The 21348-nt window shown below is 49.5% G+C and overlaps 1 protein-coding gene across 11 annotated transcripts in view; it reads left to right on the top strand.

Moving 5' to 3' along the window:
• LOC137604872 (titin-like) overlaps window positions 1-21348 on the top strand; it is a 199834-nt gene that overhangs the window by 132322 nt on the left and 46164 nt on the right. For all 11 annotated transcript variants that reach the window (XM_068329062.1, XM_068329063.1, XM_068329064.1 and 8 more), the window contains 40 exons: window positions 24-338; window positions 737-960; window positions 2130-2280; window positions 2351-2632; window positions 2715-3017; window positions 3314-3619; window positions 3741-4022; window positions 4396-4583; window positions 4661-4772; window positions 4865-5003; window positions 5585-5748; window positions 5827-5978; window positions 6081-6237; window positions 6332-6613; window positions 6743-7042; window positions 7290-7583; window positions 7828-9832; window positions 9946-10633; window positions 10721-10985; window positions 11094-11420; window positions 11513-11797; window positions 11888-12187; window positions 12267-12569; window positions 12677-12952; window positions 13074-13373; window positions 13457-13759; window positions 14603-14902; window positions 14982-15269; window positions 15347-15649; window positions 15754-16056; window positions 16145-16450; window positions 17298-17585; window positions 17749-18039; window positions 18225-18512; window positions 18593-19180; window positions 19474-19578; window positions 19655-19852; window positions 19933-20229; window positions 20318-20905; window positions 21014-21316. In XM_068329062.1, coding sequence (XP_068185163.1) covers window positions 24-338; window positions 737-960; window positions 2130-2280; window positions 2351-2632; window positions 2715-3017; window positions 3314-3619; window positions 3741-4022; window positions 4396-4583; window positions 4661-4772; window positions 4865-5003; window positions 5585-5748; window positions 5827-5978; window positions 6081-6237; window positions 6332-6613; window positions 6743-7042; window positions 7290-7583; window positions 7828-9832; window positions 9946-10633; window positions 10721-10985; window positions 11094-11420; window positions 11513-11797; window positions 11888-12187; window positions 12267-12569; window positions 12677-12952; window positions 13074-13373; window positions 13457-13759; window positions 14603-14902; window positions 14982-15269; window positions 15347-15649; window positions 15754-16056; window positions 16145-16450; window positions 17298-17585; window positions 17749-18039; window positions 18225-18512; window positions 18593-19180; window positions 19474-19578; window positions 19655-19852; window positions 19933-20229; window positions 20318-20905; window positions 21014-21316 — 13149 coding nt within the window. The remainder of the gene's footprint in view (window positions 1-23; window positions 339-736; window positions 961-2129; window positions 2281-2350; window positions 2633-2714; window positions 3018-3313; window positions 3620-3740; window positions 4023-4395; window positions 4584-4660; window positions 4773-4864; window positions 5004-5584; window positions 5749-5826; window positions 5979-6080; window positions 6238-6331; window positions 6614-6742; window positions 7043-7289; window positions 7584-7827; window positions 9833-9945; window positions 10634-10720; window positions 10986-11093; window positions 11421-11512; window positions 11798-11887; window positions 12188-12266; window positions 12570-12676; window positions 12953-13073; window positions 13374-13456; window positions 13760-14602; window positions 14903-14981; window positions 15270-15346; window positions 15650-15753; window positions 16057-16144; window positions 16451-17297; window positions 17586-17748; window positions 18040-18224; window positions 18513-18592; window positions 19181-19473; window positions 19579-19654; window positions 19853-19932; window positions 20230-20317; window positions 20906-21013; window positions 21317-21348) is intronic.

Raw genomic sequence — 21348 nt, 5'->3', positions numbered from 1 at the left:
GTTGTTGGTCCCTCCCCCTGCAGCGGTCCCTGGTCAATGTGAGAAGCCGACGGTCACTGAGGTGTGTCTGGAGTCCATGACGGTCAACTGGGAGGAACCTAAGTACGACGGGGGCTCGCCCATCACTGGCTACTTCATCGAGAAGAAGGAGACCACCTCCCGGCGCTGGAGCCGCGTGAGCCGCGACCCCATCCGGGCTCTACCGCTGGGCAACAACTGGGACGTGAGCGGCCTGCTAGAGGGCGCCAGTTACCAGTTCAGGGTGATCGCCGTCAACGCCGCCGGCTGCGGTCTGCCCAGCGTGCCGTCTGACCCCATCCTCTGCAGAGACCCCATCAGTAAGACCTGCATCATGTCTATCCTGAATGGTAGAACGGCAGCAGATCAGAACAATCAGAGCAGGTGGGGCCAAGACACGCCCTTCTTCAGGAACAGGAAGAATAAATAAAATCTGTGAAATCAAGTATGAAGAAGAACGTCACGTTATTAATGTCAGGAGACAAGGAAGGAAGGAAGGAAGGAAGGAAGGAAGGAAGGAAGGAAGGAAGGAAGGAGTTAAGGAAGGAGGGAAGGAATAAAAGAAGGAAGGAGGAAAGGAACAAAGGAAGGAAGAAGTTAAGGAAGGAACAAAGGAAGGAAGGAGTTAAGGCCCCCCATTCAGGGCGACGGGTGGTCCTTAAAGATCTCCTTCGTTGCTGAGATAGAAAACATGAACATTTCTGTGTTTGATCATCAGAGCCTCCAGGCCCCCCCACTCCAAAGGTGACGGACTGGACCAGGTCAACCGTGGAGCTGGAATGGATCCCTCCCCTCGTCGATGGAGGGTCAAAGGTCACAGGCTACATCGTGGAGTTCAAGGAGGTCAACAAGGAAGAGGAGGAGAAGAAAGCTCAGAGGAAGCTCCTGCTGACCGACGCCGAGGAGGAGAAAGAAGTGGAGAGTGAGACGGGCTGGGAGAAGGTACGACCTCATCAGGTGGGGGTCAGTCAAGGACTAGAACAGTGAGACGGGCTGGGAGAAGGTACAACCTCATCCGGTGGGGGTCAGTCAAGGACTAGAACAGTGAGACGGGCTGGGAGAAGGTACGACCTCATCCGGTGGGGGTCAGTCAAGGACTAGAACAGTGAGACGAGCTGGGAGAAGGTACGACCTCATCCGGTGGGGGTCAGTCCAGGACTAGAACAGTGAGACGGGCTGGGAGAAGGTACGACCTCATCCGGTGGGGGTCAGTCCAGGACTAGAACAGTGAGACGGACTGGGAGAAGGTACGACCTCATCCGGTGGGGGTCAGTCCAGGACTAGAACAGTGAGACGGGCTGGGAGAAGGTACGACCTCATCCGGTGGGGGTCAGTCCAGGACTAGAACACTCCTCCTCAGCCAATCTCACTGGGAATAAAACCTGAATCAGTGCCTTGTTGTCACGGGGACAACCATCCGAGTCACTGTTAATCACCTCCATCCAGTAATGGTGCTCGACCAATCACAGACAGGAACACAGCCAAACCTGGACAGGGTCCACCCCACCTCTGTAGTCCAAGTCACCACCCCGGGATCTGACAGATGATGGTCGAGTCACCGTGGGACTGGAGCCCATGTGGCGTCAGGAGTCAGGGTGGAGTCAGTCTGACCTTTTCTGTCATGAACATCAGATCCCCTAGAGGGCGGTGTTGAGTTTGTTGAGTCCATGGGCTCTGAACCTGTTGAACCGAGGACCACCAGTGTAGAGCTTGGCCAGACGCCATCAGGTCCAGGTACCTTGTGGGTGCTGATCCCTGTAGATGTCCTGGACATCACAGGTGGGGCACTGAGCCTGGACCTTCAGCTGGTCTTCCTGCTCCGGTCTGTGGTTGGTTTATATAGGGGTCATCTATTGATTATAGATTCCATCACTCTATGCTTCAAACGAAAATGTTTGGGTGATTGATTTGATCACAACCCCCCCATGAAAAATGATGGACGGGGAACCAGAAGCTGTCTGCTTCTGTCTGAGGCCGAACCTGAATTAATTTCTCACCTACAGATTTAATTTGATTGAGAAATTCACAGAGCTTGAACTCTGACCCCCCATGCATCTATAAAATGACATCATTTGAAGTCCCTCAACCACGTTCTTCTGGCATTTCTGCAGGCAAAGGACACCGAGGTCAGAGGAACCAAGTTTGTGGTGGCCGGTCTGAAAGAAGGCAGACTATACCGCTTCAGGGTCCGTGCTGTGAACGCTGCTGGAGTGGGGGACCCGGGTCTGGTGTCGGAGCTGATCGAGGTCAAAGACAGAACAAGTAGGGACTGGGTCCACATGTGGGACTTATTTGTCTGTCCTGATTGCCCAACACCAACCATCTCTTCTAGTTCCTCCTGAGATGGACCTGGATGCTTCGGTGAAGGAGAAGATTGTGGTCCATGCCGGTGGGACCATCCGGATCATCGCCTATGTGTCTGGTAAACCTGCCCCCCAGATTAGCTGGTGTCGAGACGACAGTGAGGTCCCAAAAGAGGCTGTGGTGGAGACAACGGGCATCTCCAACTCCCTGGTCATCAAGAACTGTAGACGCCAACACCAGGGCATCTACACACTGAGCGCAAAGAACGAAGGGGGCGAACGCAAGAAGGCTGTCATTGTCGAGGTCTTGGGTGAGGAACCTGTTCCGTTTTTAAGAGAACAGGAAGTTAATGAGTCCACACTGGTCTCTGACTTCCTGTCTCTTCCCTCCAGATGTTCCTGGACCGGTTGGCCTGCCTTTTGCTGGTGAGAATCTGACCAGTGACTCCTGCAAGCTAACCTGGTACTCCCCTGAGGATGACGGCGGCTCAGCCATCACCAACTACATCATCGAGAAGAGGGAGTCGGACCGCATGGGCTGGACGTCGGTGTCCTACACAGTGACCAGGAACAACGCAGTGGTTCAGGGACTCCTCGATGGAAAGGGCTACTTCTTCAGGATTGCAGCTGAGAATATCATCGGGATGGGGCCATTCATCGAAACCGACAAGATGGTCCTCATCAAGGACCCCATCTGTGAGTCACCACTGTATCTGTATGAAGGTCTGCAGGGGTCTGTTACTACTGATTACATCCTCCAGGTCCCACCTGTGCCTTAAAGAAGGGATCAGGAAGGTCATTATAAACTCATATCTAAGAGTTCATTTCTTCTGATTTGTTCCTAAATGGTTGTTTAAAGACATAATAGAGATAAAGGGATGATTTTGCTCATGTTTTCAGTTCATCCAGAGTCTGGTTCAGACCCTCACACCAGATAAAGGTGGGGTCCTGTGGTTAAGTACTAACATCTGAACACATTGGTGTCTCCCCAGCTGTCCCAGAGCGCCCAGAGGACTTGATTGTCACTGCCATCACCAAAGACTCCATCTCTGTTGCCTGGAGACCACCCAAGTATGACGGCGGTGCCGAGGTAACCGGGTATGTCCTCGAGTCCCGCATGATTGGCAGGGACAACTTCTCACGCGTGGGTGGAGAGGACAAGTTAATGGACAGGAAGTTCACTCTGACGGGGCTGAAGGACGGCTCCAGTCACGAGTTCAGGGTCTCTGCCGTCAACCAGGTGGGACAGGGAAAGCCATCGTTTGCCACCAAACCTGTCCAGTGCAAAGACGAGTTCGGTGAGAGACACCACGACCTCCTCCATGTGTGAACCAATCACTGTATCCGTCCGCCGGTAGCCGTCCAGACGAGCCACCCTGCAGCCTCACGATACACCTGTGTCCCCCCCTGTCCCCTCAGAGCCTCCCACGCTGGACCTGGACCTCAGAGACAGGGTCATGGTGAAGGTTGGAGACAGCTGCACCGTGTCAGGGCGTTACGGGGGCAAGCCGGTGCCGTCGGTCACCTGGACCAAGGACGAGGAGGAGCTGAAGGCGGACGAGGACGTCAGCAGCCACAGCACCACTCGCCACTTGAGCCTGACCATCAGCAAGGCCAGGAGGGAGCACAGCGGCCTGTACGGGGTCCGGGTGGAGAACCCCGCCGGGGCCCGCACCGGCACCTGCACCATCACCGTGGTCGGTGAGTCAGGGGGCTTGCAAAGGCCGCTGACCAATCAGAGAGGTTTTCTGGTCCAATCGTGTGTGTGTCTCTGTGTGTGTGTGTGTGTGTATAGGTATATGTGTGTAGAGGTGTGTCTGAATAGGTATGTGTGTGTGTAGGTGTGTGCCGAGCAGAGAATACAGTATATATAAATCTATATAGAACATTAAAGGTTTGGTTCACATGCTGGGCTCTAAAACACGTCTTAATGGTTGCGATCATTTGATTTGGTTGGTTAATGTTTACATCTGTAGGTACTGTGGTTACTATGGTGACTCTGGTTGGTTAATGTTTTAGCCGACGGTAGTTGCTAAACGAGACCGGTGACCTGTTCATGTCCTTCCCCCGTCAGACCGCCCCCAGCCTCCAGAGGGCCCTGTGGTTTTCAACGAGGTCTACAGGAACTATATGGTGATCTCCTGGAACCCTCCCCTGGATGACGGGGGCTGCGCTGTCTCCAACTACATCATCGAGAAGAGAGACACCAACAGAGACCTATGGATGCCCGTCACTTCGTCCTGCACCCGAACCACCTGCAGGGTAGGGATGTCACCACTGACATTTTACAGCAGACCACCAGAAAGACCCGGTTTCTGACTCCCGTTGTCTCCCTTCAGGTGCCCAAACTGATCGAGGGTCGTGAGTACATCATCAGGATCATGGCTCAGAACATCTATGGCATCAGTGACCCCCTGCTGTCAGCAGAGACCAAGGCCAGAGACATCTTTAGTAAGTTCTAGCACACCTTCAGGTGACCCTGTCTTGTCCGCGGTGAGCTAACAGCAGCCTGACTCAGTGTCTGCTCACTTCCTGTTCAACAGAGGTGCCCGATGCTCCCAAACAGCCCACGGTGAAGGAGGTCTACCATGACTCCGCCCTCATCAGCTGGGAGCCGCCTACTGATGGAGGGAAGCCAATCACTGGCTACATTGTGGAGAGGAAAGAGACCATGGCCAACAGGTAGCAGACTCCTGCCAACGGAACACGGTCTGGTTCCTCTGACTCCAGGTCTTAAATATGGGCTGGAGGCTCATAACAGGTTGCAACATGCTAACTCAATGCTAACTGGTTAGCATTGAGTTACACGTGGTTAGCATGTGAAGTCCATGTAGCGCCAATAGATGTTCAAACTGAGTTAGTTAGGGTTCAGCTGGTTTACTGGTTTCATGTAATTGTAGAGGGTTTGTTTATCATTATTGTTCTTACTTACAGTATATTCTTTGGGGATGGCTTTGAGTTCTAACTTACTTATTATGAAATGTCAACAGAAATATGGTTTGATAAACAGAAGCAGCAGTAATTCTCACTTAGTGTCTCGGTGATCAGAAAATGTGATCCAAAGTTATTTCCTGATGTCTTTTTTAATTTTTTATCATTATTAATATCTTGGCTTAATGACACCTAATGAAAATAATTTAGTGAAGTCAGTGTTGACATGAACTGGTCACAGAGCAACTGACCTCAGGTCCTTATCAGTTACACGTGGATGTGGAAGCCGGTCTCAGCGTAAACGGACCAGATGTTGATGACTCTGCTTCCAGGTGGGTTCGCTGCAACACGGAGAGGATCCATCCGAAGGTGGAGTACTGGGTGACCGAGCTGCTGAAGGGCTGCGAGTACGAGTTCAGAGTCAGCGCTGAGAATGAGGTTGGAGCTGGAGACCCGAGCCCCCCGTCCAAACCTGTGTTTGCTAAAGACCCCATTGGTACGGTCACTTCCTGCAACAGCTTTCAGTGTGTCTGGGTGTCCGCTTGCTGCTTCATTTCCTGCATGTTGTTTGCAGTGAAACCTGGTCCACCGGTGAATTTGCAAGTCATCGATTTCACCAAGGAGTCAGTGACTCTGTCCTGGGAGCCACCAGCTGACACCGGCAGAGGAAAGATATATGGGTACTTGTTGGAGTTCCAGAAGGCTGGGGCAGAGGAGTGGAGTAAGGTGAGGAAGCTGAACATCCCAGCTAAAATTAGCTTAGCATGTAATATACAACCCTGTTTTTGAGTTCAGTAACACAACCTCTTGTCCTTCTGCTGTCCTCAGGTGAATCAGACCCCAGACTCCTGCCAGGAGACCAAGTTTAAGGTGATCAACCTGGATGATGGTGCTCTGTATCGCTTCAGAGTCATCGCTGTGAACGCCGCCGGAGAGTCTGAGCCGGCGTACCTCAAGGAGCCGATCAGAGTACAGGAAAGACTTGGTGAGGTGTTGCTTCAGCTGGCCAGGGGTGTCTGAAACGGTTTTGTTGGTGTGATGGGGAAGTGCACTGATGTCCTTCTTCTACACCCCCTCAGAGCTCCCAGAGCTGATTCTGGATGCTGCAATGACTCGAGAGGTGAAGGCAATGGCTGGCACTCACATCACTCTGATGGCCACCATCAAAGGTGTCCCGTTCCCCACCGTCACCTGGAAGAAGAATGAAGCGGAGGTGCCCACCAGGGCTGACATTGAGACCAACCAGACAGGCACCAAGCTGGAGATGAGGTTTTGTAACCGTGGTGACTGTGGAGACTATACCCTGACTGTGGAGAACCCAGTCGGATCCAAGACAGCCACATGTACCGTTCTGGTCTTTGGTAAGACTGGGACAAGTAGTTTTAGCTCAGATGAGTGAAACGTGCTTTATATTATCAGATACATTTTGTATCAGAGATGGCAAACCAAATGTTTTCCATGTTCTTCATGTTTTGTTTTGTTTTTTTCAGACAAGCCTGGTCCGATCCAGCACCTACGGGTGTCTGATGTTAGGAGTGACTCCGCCTACCTGTCCTGGAAGGACCCCGAGGACAATGGTGGTACTCGTATTACAAACTTTGTTGTAGAGAAGAAGGACACGGCATCCACTCAGTGGGTCCCCGTGTGCTCCACATCAAAGAAACGTAGCATGATGCTGAAGCACCTCATGGAAGGCACATCCTACTCATTCAGAGTCGCTGCTGAGAATCAATACGGCCGCAGTGAATATGTGGAGACCCCGAAGGCCATCAAGGCAATGAACCCACTGTGTGAGTATCAGCGCATCAAACTCTATAAGGCTGTCCTGAAAGGCTGTTCTAGACACGTAGCTGGTTTTGCTACTTGGTAAAATTACTTTCACATTACTGCAGCTGTTTTTTCAAAATGATCTGTGAACGTTCCCTCAAAAACCGTGGTTAGCCCGAAAACAGACCTACTGCGGATAAGAATACTCCACATTTGAATTTTTAATTGTCAAGCCAGCAGTTCCAGCTATGTCTTTTTCCATCCTTCCAGTCCCTCCTGGTCCCCCCAAAGACCTGCACCATTCTGACGTGGACAAGACAGAGGTCTGGTTGGTCTGGAACTGGCCTGACCGTAATGGAGGAAGTGAGATCACAGGTTTCCTGGTTGAGTATCAGGAAGAGGGAGAGAGGGAGTGGGATGAATGGAAGATTGTCAGTATCCCTGAGAGTCATGTGACTGGCCTGGAGGAAGGAAAGACATACCGCTTCAGAGTGAGGGCAGAGAACGCCATTGGCCTCAGCAGACCAGACACCACCGTGCCCATTCTTTGTCAAGAGAAACTTGGTAAGTCACATTTCAACCAAGTCAAATGTATATCTAGCTTGTATACAAGTTTCAGTTCATTATTTATTGATCCTGTATGTAACATTACTGCAGCTGCTTTTGATATAGTCTGCGTCAGAATTGTTCTGTCTTTTAATTTAGCATCAGAGATTATCCCAAAGTTAGAGTTCAAAGAGAATAAATGTCAACAAATCAAAGATCAGAACTTGAAGAGTCATGAATGATTTTCTCTGCATGTCCACAGTGCCTCCAGTTGTTGAGGTGGATGTGAAATTCACTGAGGGCATTATCGTGAAAGCTGGCACCACCATTAGGCTGCCTGCTATCATGAGGGGAATTCCTGTTCCCACCGCCAAGTGGTCCATTGAAGGAGAGGAAATCACTAGCAAGGGCAACGTCAAGATTGACACCGACAACTTCTCTACTGTGCTCAGCATCAATGAGTGCACCAGGAACCACACGGGCACCTACCTGCTCACCGTGTCCAACCCGGCTGGAACCAAGACTGCCGCCTTGAATGCCACTGTCCTGGATGTTCCTGCTGCTCCTATTGGACCTGTTGACATTCTGGAGGTCACTCCAGACTCAATGATGATTGAATGGCGCCCTCCAAAAGATGATGGTGGTAGCCCTGTCACTAACTATATTGTGGAGAAGAGAGAATCCAACAAGGGGACCTGGGGTGGCGTAAGCTCCAGTGGCCTCGCCACTAGTCTCAATATCACCCGCCTGCAGAAAGGAGTGGAGTATGTGGTTCGCATCCGTGCTGAGAACAAGATGGGTATTGGTGCTCCTTTGGAGAGCAAGCCAACCGTTGCTGAACACTCCTTCATGCCTCCAAGTCCACCTGGTAAGCCACAGCCCTCCGATATCTCAGAGGATGCTGTAACGCTCAGCTGGACCATGCCCCTGTCTGATGGTGGCAGCCAGATCACCGGCTACATCATCGAGCGCAGACATACGGGAGGGAAATGGATCCGGGTCAACAAGATACCTTGCAGGGACATGAGGTACAGAGTCCTGGGTCTGTTTGAGGGCAATGAGTATGAGTTTAGAGTTTTTGCTGAGAATATCGCTGGTTATAGCGGCCCCTCACCTATCTCGGACCCCTGCAAGCCCTGCAGGCCTATTACCGTTCCTAGCCCCCCCGTCAATCCCAAAGTTAAGGATTACAGCAAGAACACGGTTGACTTAGTGTGGACCAAGCCCACCAAAGATGGAGGCAGCCCCATCCTGGGTTACACTGTGGAAATGAAGAAGGTTGATACTGAAGAATGGAAGAAAGTGAATTTAGATGATTTCATCAAGCAGTGTGCCTACAGGGTCAAGGGCTTGGAGGAGGGTGTGACCTACAGATTCAAAGTCTTTGCCTCAAATATGATTGGAGATGGAGAGTCCAGAGAACTCCCAGAGTCCATCACTGCTCAGGACATCCTCATTCCCCCTGAAATTGAGATGGAGGCCACCTGCCGTGAGCACGTCACTGTTCGTGTTGGTCACAACATCAATATCATTGGATACGTTAAAGCGCGTCCTGACCCAGAAGTGATTTGGTCAAAAGGGGAGAATGTTCTGGAGAACAGTAAACGTGTCACCATCATTCAGAACTTTCCACTGGTTCACCTGAAAATCAAAGAGGCCACAAGAAATGACCACGGCAAATACATTCTAAAAGCATCAAACGAGGGCGGTGAGGCCTCCTGCACCATCACTGTCAACGTGCTGGACAGACCCAGCCACTGTCAGAACCTGCACACAACCTACGCCACCAAGGACTCATGCATGGTCAACTGGGATACCCCAAAGGACAATGGTGGATCTGAGATCACCAATTATATCGTGGAGTGCCGTGAGCCAAGCATTAGCATGTGGTCCATGATCTCCTCCAACTGCACCAATCGCAAGATCAAGGCTAAACTGATGGAGGGCCATGAATACTTGTTCCGTGTCTGTGCTGAGAACAAGCTCGGTCCAGGCCCCTCTGTAGAGATCAAGACACCTCTGCTGGCTATTGACCCCCTGGAGAAGCCAGGTGAGCCTGAGAACTTCCGAGCCACTGACATTGGTAAGAACCATGTCAATCTTAGATGGAGGAGGCCTGACTATGATGGTGGCAGTCCAAACTTGTCCTATAACCTGGAGCGCAAACACAAAGATGCTGAGGAGTGGGAGAAACTCAACACTGGGACACTTATTGACACCTTCTTCCTTGCTGATAAATGTACAGAGAATCAGACATACACCTTCAGGTAGGACACTGTAGTCCATAAAATTCTTTTTGTTGTTGATGTGGTGTTTTCAATATTAAAATAGGATTTTTTTTTTAATTTCTAAATGATCTTTCTCATTTTCTGTTATTCAGAGTGCAGACAGTCAACGAAGGAGGTGAGAGTGGCTGGGTAAAACTACCTGATATCCTGGTGAAAGAGGAGATACAGAAGCCCGTCATTGACCTGAAGCTGGCAGGAACTGTGACGGTGAAGGTTGGAGAATCCGTCAGAATGGAGGCTGCCTTGAGAGGAAAGCCCCAGCCTGAGGTCAAATGGACCAAAGACAAGGCAGTCGGAGACAACCCCAGAATTAGCTGTGAGACTGGCCCAGATTATTCCAAATTCCTCTTGGCCAAGTCCAGACGCTCTGACTCCGGGAAGTATGTCATCACTGCCACCAACTCAGCTGGAACCTTCACAGCATATGCCAACGTCAATGTCCTGGACGTCCCTGGCCCAGTGAGAAACCTCAGGATCACTGGCATTGGAGCGGACAAGTGCAGGGTAGTGTGGGATGCGCCAGAAGACGATGGAGGCTGTGAAGTTGACAGCTACATCCTTGAGAAATGTGAAACCAGGAGAATGGTCTGGTCCACATACTCTGCTTCTGTGGTCACTCCATACTGCAACGTGACCCGTCTGGTGGAGAGTAACGAGTACATCTTCAGAGTGAGGGCTGAAAACAAGATGGGGACTGGCCCTGCCATGGAGAGCAAGCCCGTTACTGTCAAAACTCAGTTCAATAAACCCGGACCTCCTGATGCCCCTGAGGTCACCAAGGTAATTCAAGACATCCGAGAGCTGGTCGGCTAGCGTCAACAAAAAACTGTCTCTGATAATAACACTGTGGATGTTTTTATGATCCAGGTGAGTAAAGATGAGATGACCGTTGTCTGGGCTCCTCCTGAGAATGATGGTGGAAAGTCAATTACTGGCTACATCCTGGAAAGAAAGGAGAAGAGGGCCGTTCGCTGGGTGCCATGCACCAAGAGCCCCATCTCTGAGAGGCGCATGAAAGTCACCAACCTGATTCCTAACCATGAGTACCAGTTCAGGGTGAAAGCTGAGAATGAGGTTGGTCTGGGTGAGCCCAGCAAACCCTGCAGACCGGTGACAGCCAAAGATCCAATTGGTGAGTTTATATTCATCAACGTTGACATGAGCTTATTTCCCCATGGTGTTTTCCCCAGAGAACATGATAAGTGATATTTTAAGCTTGTTTAATTGTTACTATCTGCAGAGCCACCTGGACCCCCTGCAGGCCTGAAGGTAGGCGACAGCACCAGGACATCCATCACCCTGTCCTGGTCTAAACCTGTGTATGATGGTGGGGCCCCCATTATCGGCTACAGTTTAGACATGAGGCTGAAAAGTGAGGCGGATCCTGAAAAGCCCGCAGAGGGCTGGAAGAGAATTGATACCCATGGTCCATTGGTGCTCACAGAGTTCACCATCGGCCAACTGGATGAGAAGCAGGAATATGAATTCAAGGTTTCTGCTCAAAACCAAGTGGGATGGGGACGCCATGCTTACCTGAAGGAAGCAGTTTCACCGAAGGAGATCCTGGGTAAAGATAAGAGCTATTAAATCCAACATCCATTGTGTTTCACATTAGAAGTAGTCGTAAATGTTACCATTACTGTGCTTCTTTGGCCACAGAGGCTCCAGAGATCGACCTTGATGCCAGTCTGAGGAAAGGCCTGGCCGTCAGAGCTGGCTGTCCAATTAGGCTCTTTGCTGTGATCAGAGGACGGCCCTCTCCTAAGGTTACCTGGAAGCGCCTGGGTGTGGACAATGTTATCCGCCGAGGTCATGTTGATCAAGTCGATACCATGTCCTTCCTGGTCATCCCAGAGAGTACTAGAGAGGATTCTGGGAGATATTCATTGACGTTGTCCAACTCTGCTGGAGAAAAAGCCGTGTTCGTCCGTGTCAAAGTCCTTGGTGAGAAAAAGACATCATCTAGTAAATAAAGTGACCTTTCTTCAGGTCAGTGATGCTCAGCCAAAGTGATTTTTAATTCATTCTCTGCAGACACTCCTGGACCTGTTGGTGGACTGGAGGCAACTGACATAACAAAGACAACAGCTCAGCTGTCTTGGTTGCCGCCTGAGAATGACGGCGGCAGCCAAATCCTGAACTATATTGTTGAGAAACGTGAGGTGGATAGGAAGACCTGGACCAAGTGTACAGAGGACCTGAAGAAAACGAGCTTCAAGGTGACCAACATGACACCTGGTATTGAGTATTACTTCAGAGTCATGGCGTGCAACAAGTATGGCATTGGAGTTCCTCAGGACTCCCCCAAGTCCTACCTGGCCGTTGATCCTATCAGTGAGTGTCACCTTTGCATGTCATCTTCTGGGTTTCCCAACCCTGTTTGTATTCCTCCTAAATCTGCTGTTGTATTTAGGTGAGCCCGACCCTCCAAAGAAGATGGATGTGCTGGAAATCACCAAAAATAGTGCCACGCTGGGCTGGTTGAAGCCTCTGAGAGATGGGGGAGCCAAGATCAATGGTTATGTGGTGGACTACCAGGAGGAGGGTGCCCCAGAGGACAAGTGGATGCCTTACTCTGTGGTCAAAGATCTGACCATTGTGGTGGTTGGACTGAAAGAAGGAAAGAAGTACAAGTTCAGAGTGGCTGCCAGGAACTCGGTGGGAGTCAGCCTTCCCCGAGAGGCAGAAGGAGTGTTTGAGGTCAAGGAGCAGCTCAGTGAGTAGACCAGTCCAAGAGACCACTTTAGAATATAGGAGCAAACTAACTGACAAGCAAGTGTCAAAAAGCTGAAACATCCCTGACTTATTTCTTCTTTCTCACAGTGCCTCCAAAGGTCATAATGCCTGACATTGTGACAGTCAGAGCTGGATCCAAGATGGTGGTCGAGGCCCTTGTAGCTGGTAAACCGCCTCCCTTCTGCAAATGGAAACAGGGGAATGAGGATGTGCTGACCTCTGATCGCCTGTCTGTTGTAAAAACACTGACAACTTGCACGCTCATCATCAAGAATGTGAAAAGAAAGGACAGTGGCTACTACAGCCTCTCTGCTGAAAACAGCACTGGCAAGATTAACCAGATCCTCAGAGTCACAGTCATGGGTCAGTGTCAACAACGTCTCAACATCTAAAGCTACCAGTTTAAACTGAAGTCAGACGAAATATGAACATGTTGAGGTTTGTTGTTTGCACCATGAACGCCTCACCCTCCGTGTCTCCACAGACATCCCTGGACCTCCTGAAGCTCCTCTGGAAATCACAGAACTAGACATTGATGGTTGCACACTCCTGTGGAATTCTCCCCAAGAGGATGGTGGCAGCAACATCACCAACTATATTGTTGAGAAGTGTGACATCAGCCAGGGAGACTGGGTCACCGTGTCCTCATCTTGTACCAAAACCAGCTTCAGGATGACCAAACTGACTTCAGGCAAAGAGTACGGTTTCCGAGTCCGTGCTGAGAACAGGTTTGGAATCTCTGAGCCCATATACTCAGACAAGATGATTGCCAGACATCCATTTGGTGAGTCCAAACCCAAACGCCACATCATGGAAACCATGATCAGAGCTGTCACACTATGTACTGACTTTGGTTTTCCCCTAAAGACCCTCCTGGTGAGCCCAGACACCTGCAGATCAACAAGATCAACAAGGACTTTGTCATCCTATCATGGGAGCGCCCCAGTAGTGATGGTGGCTCCCCTATCACTGGATACTGCATTGAGAAGAAGGAAAGGAACAGCCTTCTGTGGGTGAAGGCCAATGAGTCAGTGGTCAAAGCCACACAGTACACCTGCACCGGCCTCATCGAGGGCCTGGAGTACACCTTCAGGGTGTCGGCACTCAACCTGGCTGGACAGGGCAAACCCTGCAAACAGACGGACTTCATCACTGCTAGGACTGCTGTTGGTACGAACGTCTTTATGTGTCAACATTACCTTCACAAACATTGTTATAATGATATGAATCTATTTTTCCCAGCATTTCATGACCAAATGTCTTTTACTTTTTGATCCTGTAAAATCTTTAGACCTGCGGACCAAATGTTCTGGTTTTTAAATGGGTTCACGAAATTCTGACATTGACAAAATCAGAAGAATACAAGAACAAATTGCAGATAAATGTAGAATAAATGTCTCAAATTGCATTCAGTAATATTTTTTCACCAGATGTTAGATGCTTAGAGAGGCCAATGAAGAGTCAAATGTTGCCGTTTGATAGATAAATAGATAGATAGATACTTTATTAATCCCGGAGGAAATTGTATTTGTGAGGATGTACCTCCTAAATATAAAGTGGATAAAGCCGTCTATCGGGTATTTCTTTACATTAGACTTTAGGACAAAGGTTTTTTCATGTTTTCATTTCAATTTTTCTAAGTTGTGGTCAAACATGAATCATGGCTACATTACTCTCAACCATTTCTGGTGTCCAGCTCATCTGTATTCATGAGCTCTCTGGTAGCCTACAAGCTAAATGAAGACAGAATGTGTTCAGTTTGTAACGTGTGTGATTCATAAGCATCAGGGCCTTAAAGAAAAGCATTACAAAGAAAACAATATCAGAGTGAAATCAAGGAAATATACTTTTAGGAAGGCTAGAGGTAAATTTTCATTTCAGCAGTGAGAACTTTTCACTTCTCATTCATTTCCGTGCTCAGACAATGTGGGTTTTATTTGTTTGAAATGTTATTGAAACCTTGACACACCAGGAACACAAACCAGATTCACTCGAGCCGTTCTGTTCCTCCAGACCAACCTGGTAAACCTGAGCCTATGGACGTTACCAAGAACTCTGTCTCACTGGTCTGGAGCCGCCCCAAGCACGACGGTGGCAGCAAGCTGATTGGCTACTACATGGAATACACCAAACTCCCAGAGGAGAAGTGGACGCGCTGCAACGCCAACTGCATGAACATCCAGACGGAGAGTTATGTGGTGACCGGCCTGGAGGAGGGCCAGCAGTACCAGTTCAGAGTCATCGCTAAGACCGCCATCAACGTCAGCCAACCGTCGGAGCCGTCCGACCCCATCCCGGTCATCGCCGAGAACGGTACAGAGCGGCGCCGGTCAGCTGTAGCAAAGTGTTTCCAGCAGCTCATGATGCTTTGTCTTCCTCCTCTCGTGTGCAGTGGCTCCTCGTGTGGAGTTGGGGGTCAACATGAAGAACCTGATCATGGTGAAAGCTGGTGAGAATGTCTTCCTGGACGCTGAGGTATTTGGAAAGCCACTACCCAAAGTGAGCTGGAAGAGAGACGGAGCGCCTTTAGTCCTCACCGAAGGCATGAAGATGACCCAGAAGAAACACGTCCACATGCTGGAGCTCTACTCCGTCACCAGGAAGGAGTCTGGAGACTACACCATTACTGCTGAGAATGCCAGCGGAAGCAAGTATGCCACCATTAAGGTCAAGGTGCTCGGTAAGCTGGTTTACTCTGATTGGGAGGATGAGCCTGACTCTGAAGCACATGCTAACTTCCTGCTGGTTTTCCTGCAGACAAACCGGGACCACCAGCCTCAGTGAAGACAACTAAAGTCTTTGCTGACCGCGTTAAGCTGCGATGGCAGCCCCCAGTGGCAGATGGCGGCTCTGAGATCACCAACTACATCATCGAGAAACGTGAGACCAGCAGGGCTAACTGGGCCCTGGTCACCTCAAACATCCACGGACATGTCACCGACTGCTCCGTGGAAAAACTCATCGAAGGACATGAGTACCAGTTCCGAGTCAGCGCTGAGAACCAGTATGGTGTGGGAGACCCCAGCATGACTGACCCTGTCATGGTGAAGAACCCATACGGTAAGCTCAGACCAGGAAAGATGTGACCTCTTATCATTTAGTCCTGCTGTTTAAATCTGTATACTCTAACACCAAAGCCTAATGGGGTACATACCTTCCTCCAGATGTCCCTGGTCCATGTGACCCACCTGTCATCAGCAACATCACCAAGGATTCTATGACAGTAAGCTGGAAGGCCCCTGCCAATGATGGCAAGGCCACCATCCTGGGCTACATGGTGGAGAAGCGTGAGGCCACGGAGCTGACCTGGGCCAAGGTCAACCGCCGGCCAGTCATTGATAGAACAATCAAAGCTGCTCAGCTGACCGAGGGCTCCGAGTACGAGTTCCGAGTCATCGCCATGAACAAGGCTGGTCTGGGAAAACCCAGCGAGGCGTCGAGCGCTGCTCTGGCCGTTGACCCCGTCTGTGAGTATCAACTGTTAGAACTTGAGATACAGATTCTCTGAGTTTATTTGCTATTCACCAGTGAATAATGCTAACAATAACGCTGCAGATCCTCCTGGACCACCTGCCTTCCCAAAGGTAGTGGACTCCACCAAGAGTTCCATCAGCCTCAGCTGGACCAAACCGGCGTACGATGGTGGCTGTGAGATCATCGGCTACCTGGTGGAATGTAAGCGAGCTGAAGCTGAAGACTGGACAAAGTGCAACATCCCCAAGAAGCTCCAGGCAACCAGGTTCCTGATGACAGGCCTGATGGACGACACCGAGTACCAGTTCAGAGTAACAGCTGTCAATAAGATCGGCTACAGCGACCCCAGCGAAGTCCCTGGAAACCACAAGCCCAAGGACATCCTGAGTACGTAGAGCTGCGATGACAACTCCGACACTAACCACTTATCTTTTCTATGATGGATGGATGGATGGATGGATGGATGGATGGATGGATGGATGGATGGATGGATGGATGGATGGATAGATAGATAGATAGATAGATAGATAGATAGATAGATAGATAGATAGATAGATAGATAGATAGATAGATAGATAGATAGATAGATAGAGAACCAGTGACTCTGTGGGTTAGCTTCTGTTGTCTGTTTTTTTATTGCTCAGTCTTTAATCATCTAGTTATCTTTCTATAAAAAGATATTTTTGGTGACATTATTTTTTCAACTACACCTGGTAGTTGAATCTTGTGGAGGCAGGACTGTTTTCAGTCAGACCAGCTGCTATACAGGAGCTACGCTGCGCTCCACCTTTTGACAGTTAGAAACCAAAGTTAATGCAGGACGGTCCCTCAGCAGCTCAGTTAGTGTCAGCTATCTTGTCAACGTCGGCTCATGTTATCTCGGTCAAAGTGGAACAGAACATCATGACTTTGTGATTCAATATTCCATAAGAATGTCTAGTGGTCGTTTTAAGGCAGCAGCTTATCTACTACCTACATACAGTATCTGCCTCCTGTGTCTTGATGTTATTGAACAGTGATGTGGTTCTTTGAGGTCAGCTGATCTCCATCATATTTAATTGACTTCATGTCTCATATCAATATATTTTATTGTGCATCGTGACTCATTTAAGCCTCAATCAGGGCAACCATTCTAGGTGAACTTAATTGCTTAGCACTAGCCCTACTTTAAGAGACATGTCTGTGAGTTTAGTAGTTTAGTTTGAGTAAAAGAAATCTCCTACCCATCTGATAGTCGCTCCTGAAGCGGACTTGGATGCTGACCTCAGAAAGGTCTTGGTCCTGCGAGCTGGGGTCACCATGCGGCTGTACGTCCCACTGAGAGGACGTCCTCCACCAAAGGTGACGTGGACAAAGGTGGATGCCAACCTGAAGGAAAGGCAGGGCCTGACAATCAATACATCAGAGTGGGACACTCTGCTGATGATCGAGGACATCAACAGATATGACGCTGGCAAATATGTTCTGACACTGGAGAACAGCAGTGGCTCCAAGAGTTACACCATTGTGGTCAAAGTCCTTGGTAAGAAACAAAGTGTGAACACTTCAGGAATAAGGGGTGTGGTAGCCACAAATCGGGTTGAACATTAAAATATCTCTTTAAAAGTTTCCTCAGTAGTTGTAAAATATATTTGATCTGTGTCTCCATTCAGAAAACCTCTAAAAATCTCTCCTCTTCCTCACAGATTCTCCTGGGCCACCAGTGAACTTGGTTGTGAAGGAGACCTCCAGAAGTCATGCTTGGATCACCTGGGAGGCTCCATTGATTGATGGTGGAAGTCCAGTTAAGAGCTATGTTGTAGAAAAGCGTCTGGCAGAGAGGAAAGCCTGGACCTGTGTGTCAGCAGAGTGCCCCAAAACCTCCTTCAGGATCACCAACCTGGAGGCAGGACAGGCCTACTGCTTCAGGGTGCTGGCTGAGAACAACTATGGTATTGGAGAAGGCTGTCAAACTGCTGGCAGTGTTCGAGCCTCAGGTACTTACTAATCCCACGTTTATTTGTTCAGTTGAGAGTCAGAGAACTGAAAGAGCATCACCTCTCTGTTCTGTTGATGTTCACATGACCACAAATGATATTCTGTTGGTTTCAGACATGAAGGTGTTGAAGAACAGTCCGTTTACAATGAACAAGTCTTCTTTACATCTGTCCTTCCTTTTCAGAGCAACCTGGTCCAGTGATGGACTTCAGAGCCCAAAAGACCACCAGGGATTCAATCACACTGTGCTGGAAAAAGCCTGTCAGTGATGGGGGAAGCTACATCACCGCCTACATCCTGGAGCAGAACGAAGGGGACGAGAAGTGGAAACAGATCATGAAGGGCAAGAACGCCTCACACACAATTAGTGAGCTGTCTGAGGGAAAGGAGTACTCCTTCAGAGTCAAGGCACTCAATGAATCTGGAGAAGGACCCCCCACTGACCTTACCGTCACAGCCAAGGACCAGTTTGGTGAGATATCCTCCTGACATCTGTTTTACCAAAATATCATTTTTTCTACAATTTTCTGATGTGAAAATTTTGTATTTCAGTGCTGCCTGACTGCAACTTGAGTGCTCTCCATGACAACTGCTATGTGGTGAAAGAGGGCAGCACCACTCGTATCAACATCCCCATCATTGGGGTGCCCTACCCTTTTGCCACCTGGAAGAAGGGTAGCACAATGCTAGGAGACACTGGCAGAATGTGTGTGGAGGCGTCTCAGGGTGTCACCACACTGCTCGTCAGAGACTGCCAGAGAGGAGATGCCGACACCTACACCATCAACGTCAAGAACAGTGCCGGCTCCAAGGACTGCCAGTTCCAGCTCAAGGTAGTGGGCAAACCTGGCATCTGCACCGGACCCATTAAGTTTGATGAGGTCACTGCTGACGGCATCACGCTGGAGTGGGGCCCGCCCACAGATGACGGTGGTGCTGAGGTGTCCAACTACATTGTGGAGAAAAGGCGGACAACAGACAACAAGTGGGCCACGGTGGCTTCAGCCATTCAAAAGACCAGCATGAGGGTGATCAGGCTTCATGATGGGATAGAATACATCTTTAGAGTGTTTGCTGAGAACAAGTACGGGGTTGGAGAGTACCTGAGGTCCGAGCCAGTCGTTGCCCAGCATCCATTCAGTGAGTACATAAAGTAAAGGTGTGTGTGTGTGTGTGTGTGTGTGTGTGTGTGTGTGTCCAGACAGATGTGCTCGCTCTGAAGACAGGTCTTCTAACGTTCTTATATACAACATAGTCGTCAACATAAAGGGTTTTATGTGGATGGAATTTCCTTCAGGATACATCAATTTAAAAATATATGCGTGTGTTTGTGTGTGTGTGTGTGTGTGTGTGTGTGTGTGTGTGTGTGTGTGTGTGTGTGTGTGTGTGTGTGTGTGTGTGTGTGTGTGTGTGTGTGTTTTTGTGTCTTCCAGATGTACCTGAGGCACCTGCTCCCCCAGAAGTAGTGAGCATCCGCCATGAGTCTGCCATCTTGACCTGGGCTGATCCAAAGGACACCGGTGGCTCCCCAATCACTGGTGAGCGACTGTGATAGCTACCTGTTTGGAGGTAAAGTGAGTGAAAGTGAAAACCAACTGATGTTATTCTCTGTAGGATATCACGTGGAGTTTAAAGAGAGGAATAGTCTGCTGTGGAAACGGGCCAGCAAAACTCCGCTGAGAGTAAAGGAGTGCCGAGTTACGGGCCTGATCGAGGGCCTAGAATATGAATTCAGGGTAATGGCCATGAACATGGCTGGTCTAGGAAAGGCAAGCAGAGTCACTGAGGCTGTGGTCGCCCTGGATCCTATTGGTGAGATCTCTGCTTTGGAACTGTTCTTTCCTCACTACAGGTTGAGTGTGTTTTAATATATTTCAATCTATTTCAAATAGATCCTCCTGGAAAGCCTGAAGTAATTAACGTCACCAGGAGCACAGTCACCCTGATTTGGACAGCTCCTAAGTACGATGGTGGTCACAAGCTGACTGGCTACATGGTGGAGAAGCTGGAGGCCGGCAGGAAGGCGTGGTTGAAGGCCAATCACGTTAACATCCAAGGTTGTGCTTTCACTGTCACGGACTTAACGGAGGGATCGCAGTACCAGTTCAGGGTCAGGGCCAAGAACGCTGCAGGAGCTACTGGTGTTCCTTCAGAGCCCACTGACGTTCTGACCTGCAAGGATGAATACGGTAAGTGGAGTGTCCTGTGGGAGTGGTGTTACCAGTGTGATCATCATTCTGACATGCATGAATTCACCTTCTTCTGTCCTATGTTCAGAACCTCCGACAATCACGATTGACCCAGACATGAAAGACGGTGTATCAGTGAGGGCAGGAGACACCATCATGATTTCAGCCTCCAAGATTGTGGGCAAACCTCCACCCACTTCTGTCTGGTCAAAGGGAGGGCGTGAGTTCAAGACCTCTGATATTGTCACCGTCACCAGCACTCCAACCTCCTCTACTCTGGCTATCAAGTATGCAAGCCGCAAAAACACAGGAGACTACATCATCACTGCCAGCAACCCCTTCGGTATTAAGGAAGAACATGTAAAGGTGAAGGTCCTGGATGTACCTGGACCTCCAGGCCCCATTGAGGCCAGTAACATTTCAGCTGAGAAGTGTACTTTAACCTGGCTGCCACCAGAGGAGGATGGAGGCAGCTCAATCAAGTCCTACATCCTTGAGAAAAGAGAGACCAGCCGCCTGCAGTGGACTAAGCTTGCTGAGAACATTGTGGACTGCAGACATGTAGCCAGTAAACTCATCAAGGGCAATGAGTACATCTTCAGAGTGTCCGCTGTCAACCAGTACGGCACTGGAGACTCAAGCCAGTCTGGTCCAGTCAAAATGACGGACAGCTTCTGTAAGTTCATTGAGTCCTTATGTAGCAGAATTTGTGCAAATTTTTTTTACTTAATTAAGAATAGAAATTTCATCGATTAATTGACATTTACATATCTTGGTCCTCCAGGTCCACCAGGTCCACCCTCACCCCCAGAGATTGATAATGTCAGTCGTAACGCTGTCACCATTTCTTGGAAGAGACCAGCAAAGGACGGAGGAAGTGACATCAGAGGATATTGTGTGGAGAGGAAAGAGAGGAGAGGAATGAGATGGGTCAGAGCCTGTAAAAGGACAATTCCTGACCTGCGTTTTAAGGTGCAAGGCCTGAGCGAGGGAGTTGAATATGAATTCAGAGTCACTGCCGAGAACAAGGCTGGATTTGGGGAGCCAAGTGAGCCATCGCACCCCGTGATGACCAAGGATATCGTTTGTAAGTAAAGTTTACTTGTCTCTTATTTCTGA

The sequence above is a fragment of the Antennarius striatus genome, chromosome 12, assembly GCF_040054535.1.
Source record: "Antennarius striatus isolate MH-2024 chromosome 12, ASM4005453v1, whole genome shotgun sequence".
Taxonomy (NCBI): Eukaryota; Metazoa; Chordata; class Actinopteri; order Lophiiformes; family Antennariidae; genus Antennarius; species Antennarius striatus.
The sequence above is the reverse complement of the archived record's forward strand: the minus strand, read 5'-3'. Positions and strand labels throughout refer to the sequence as shown.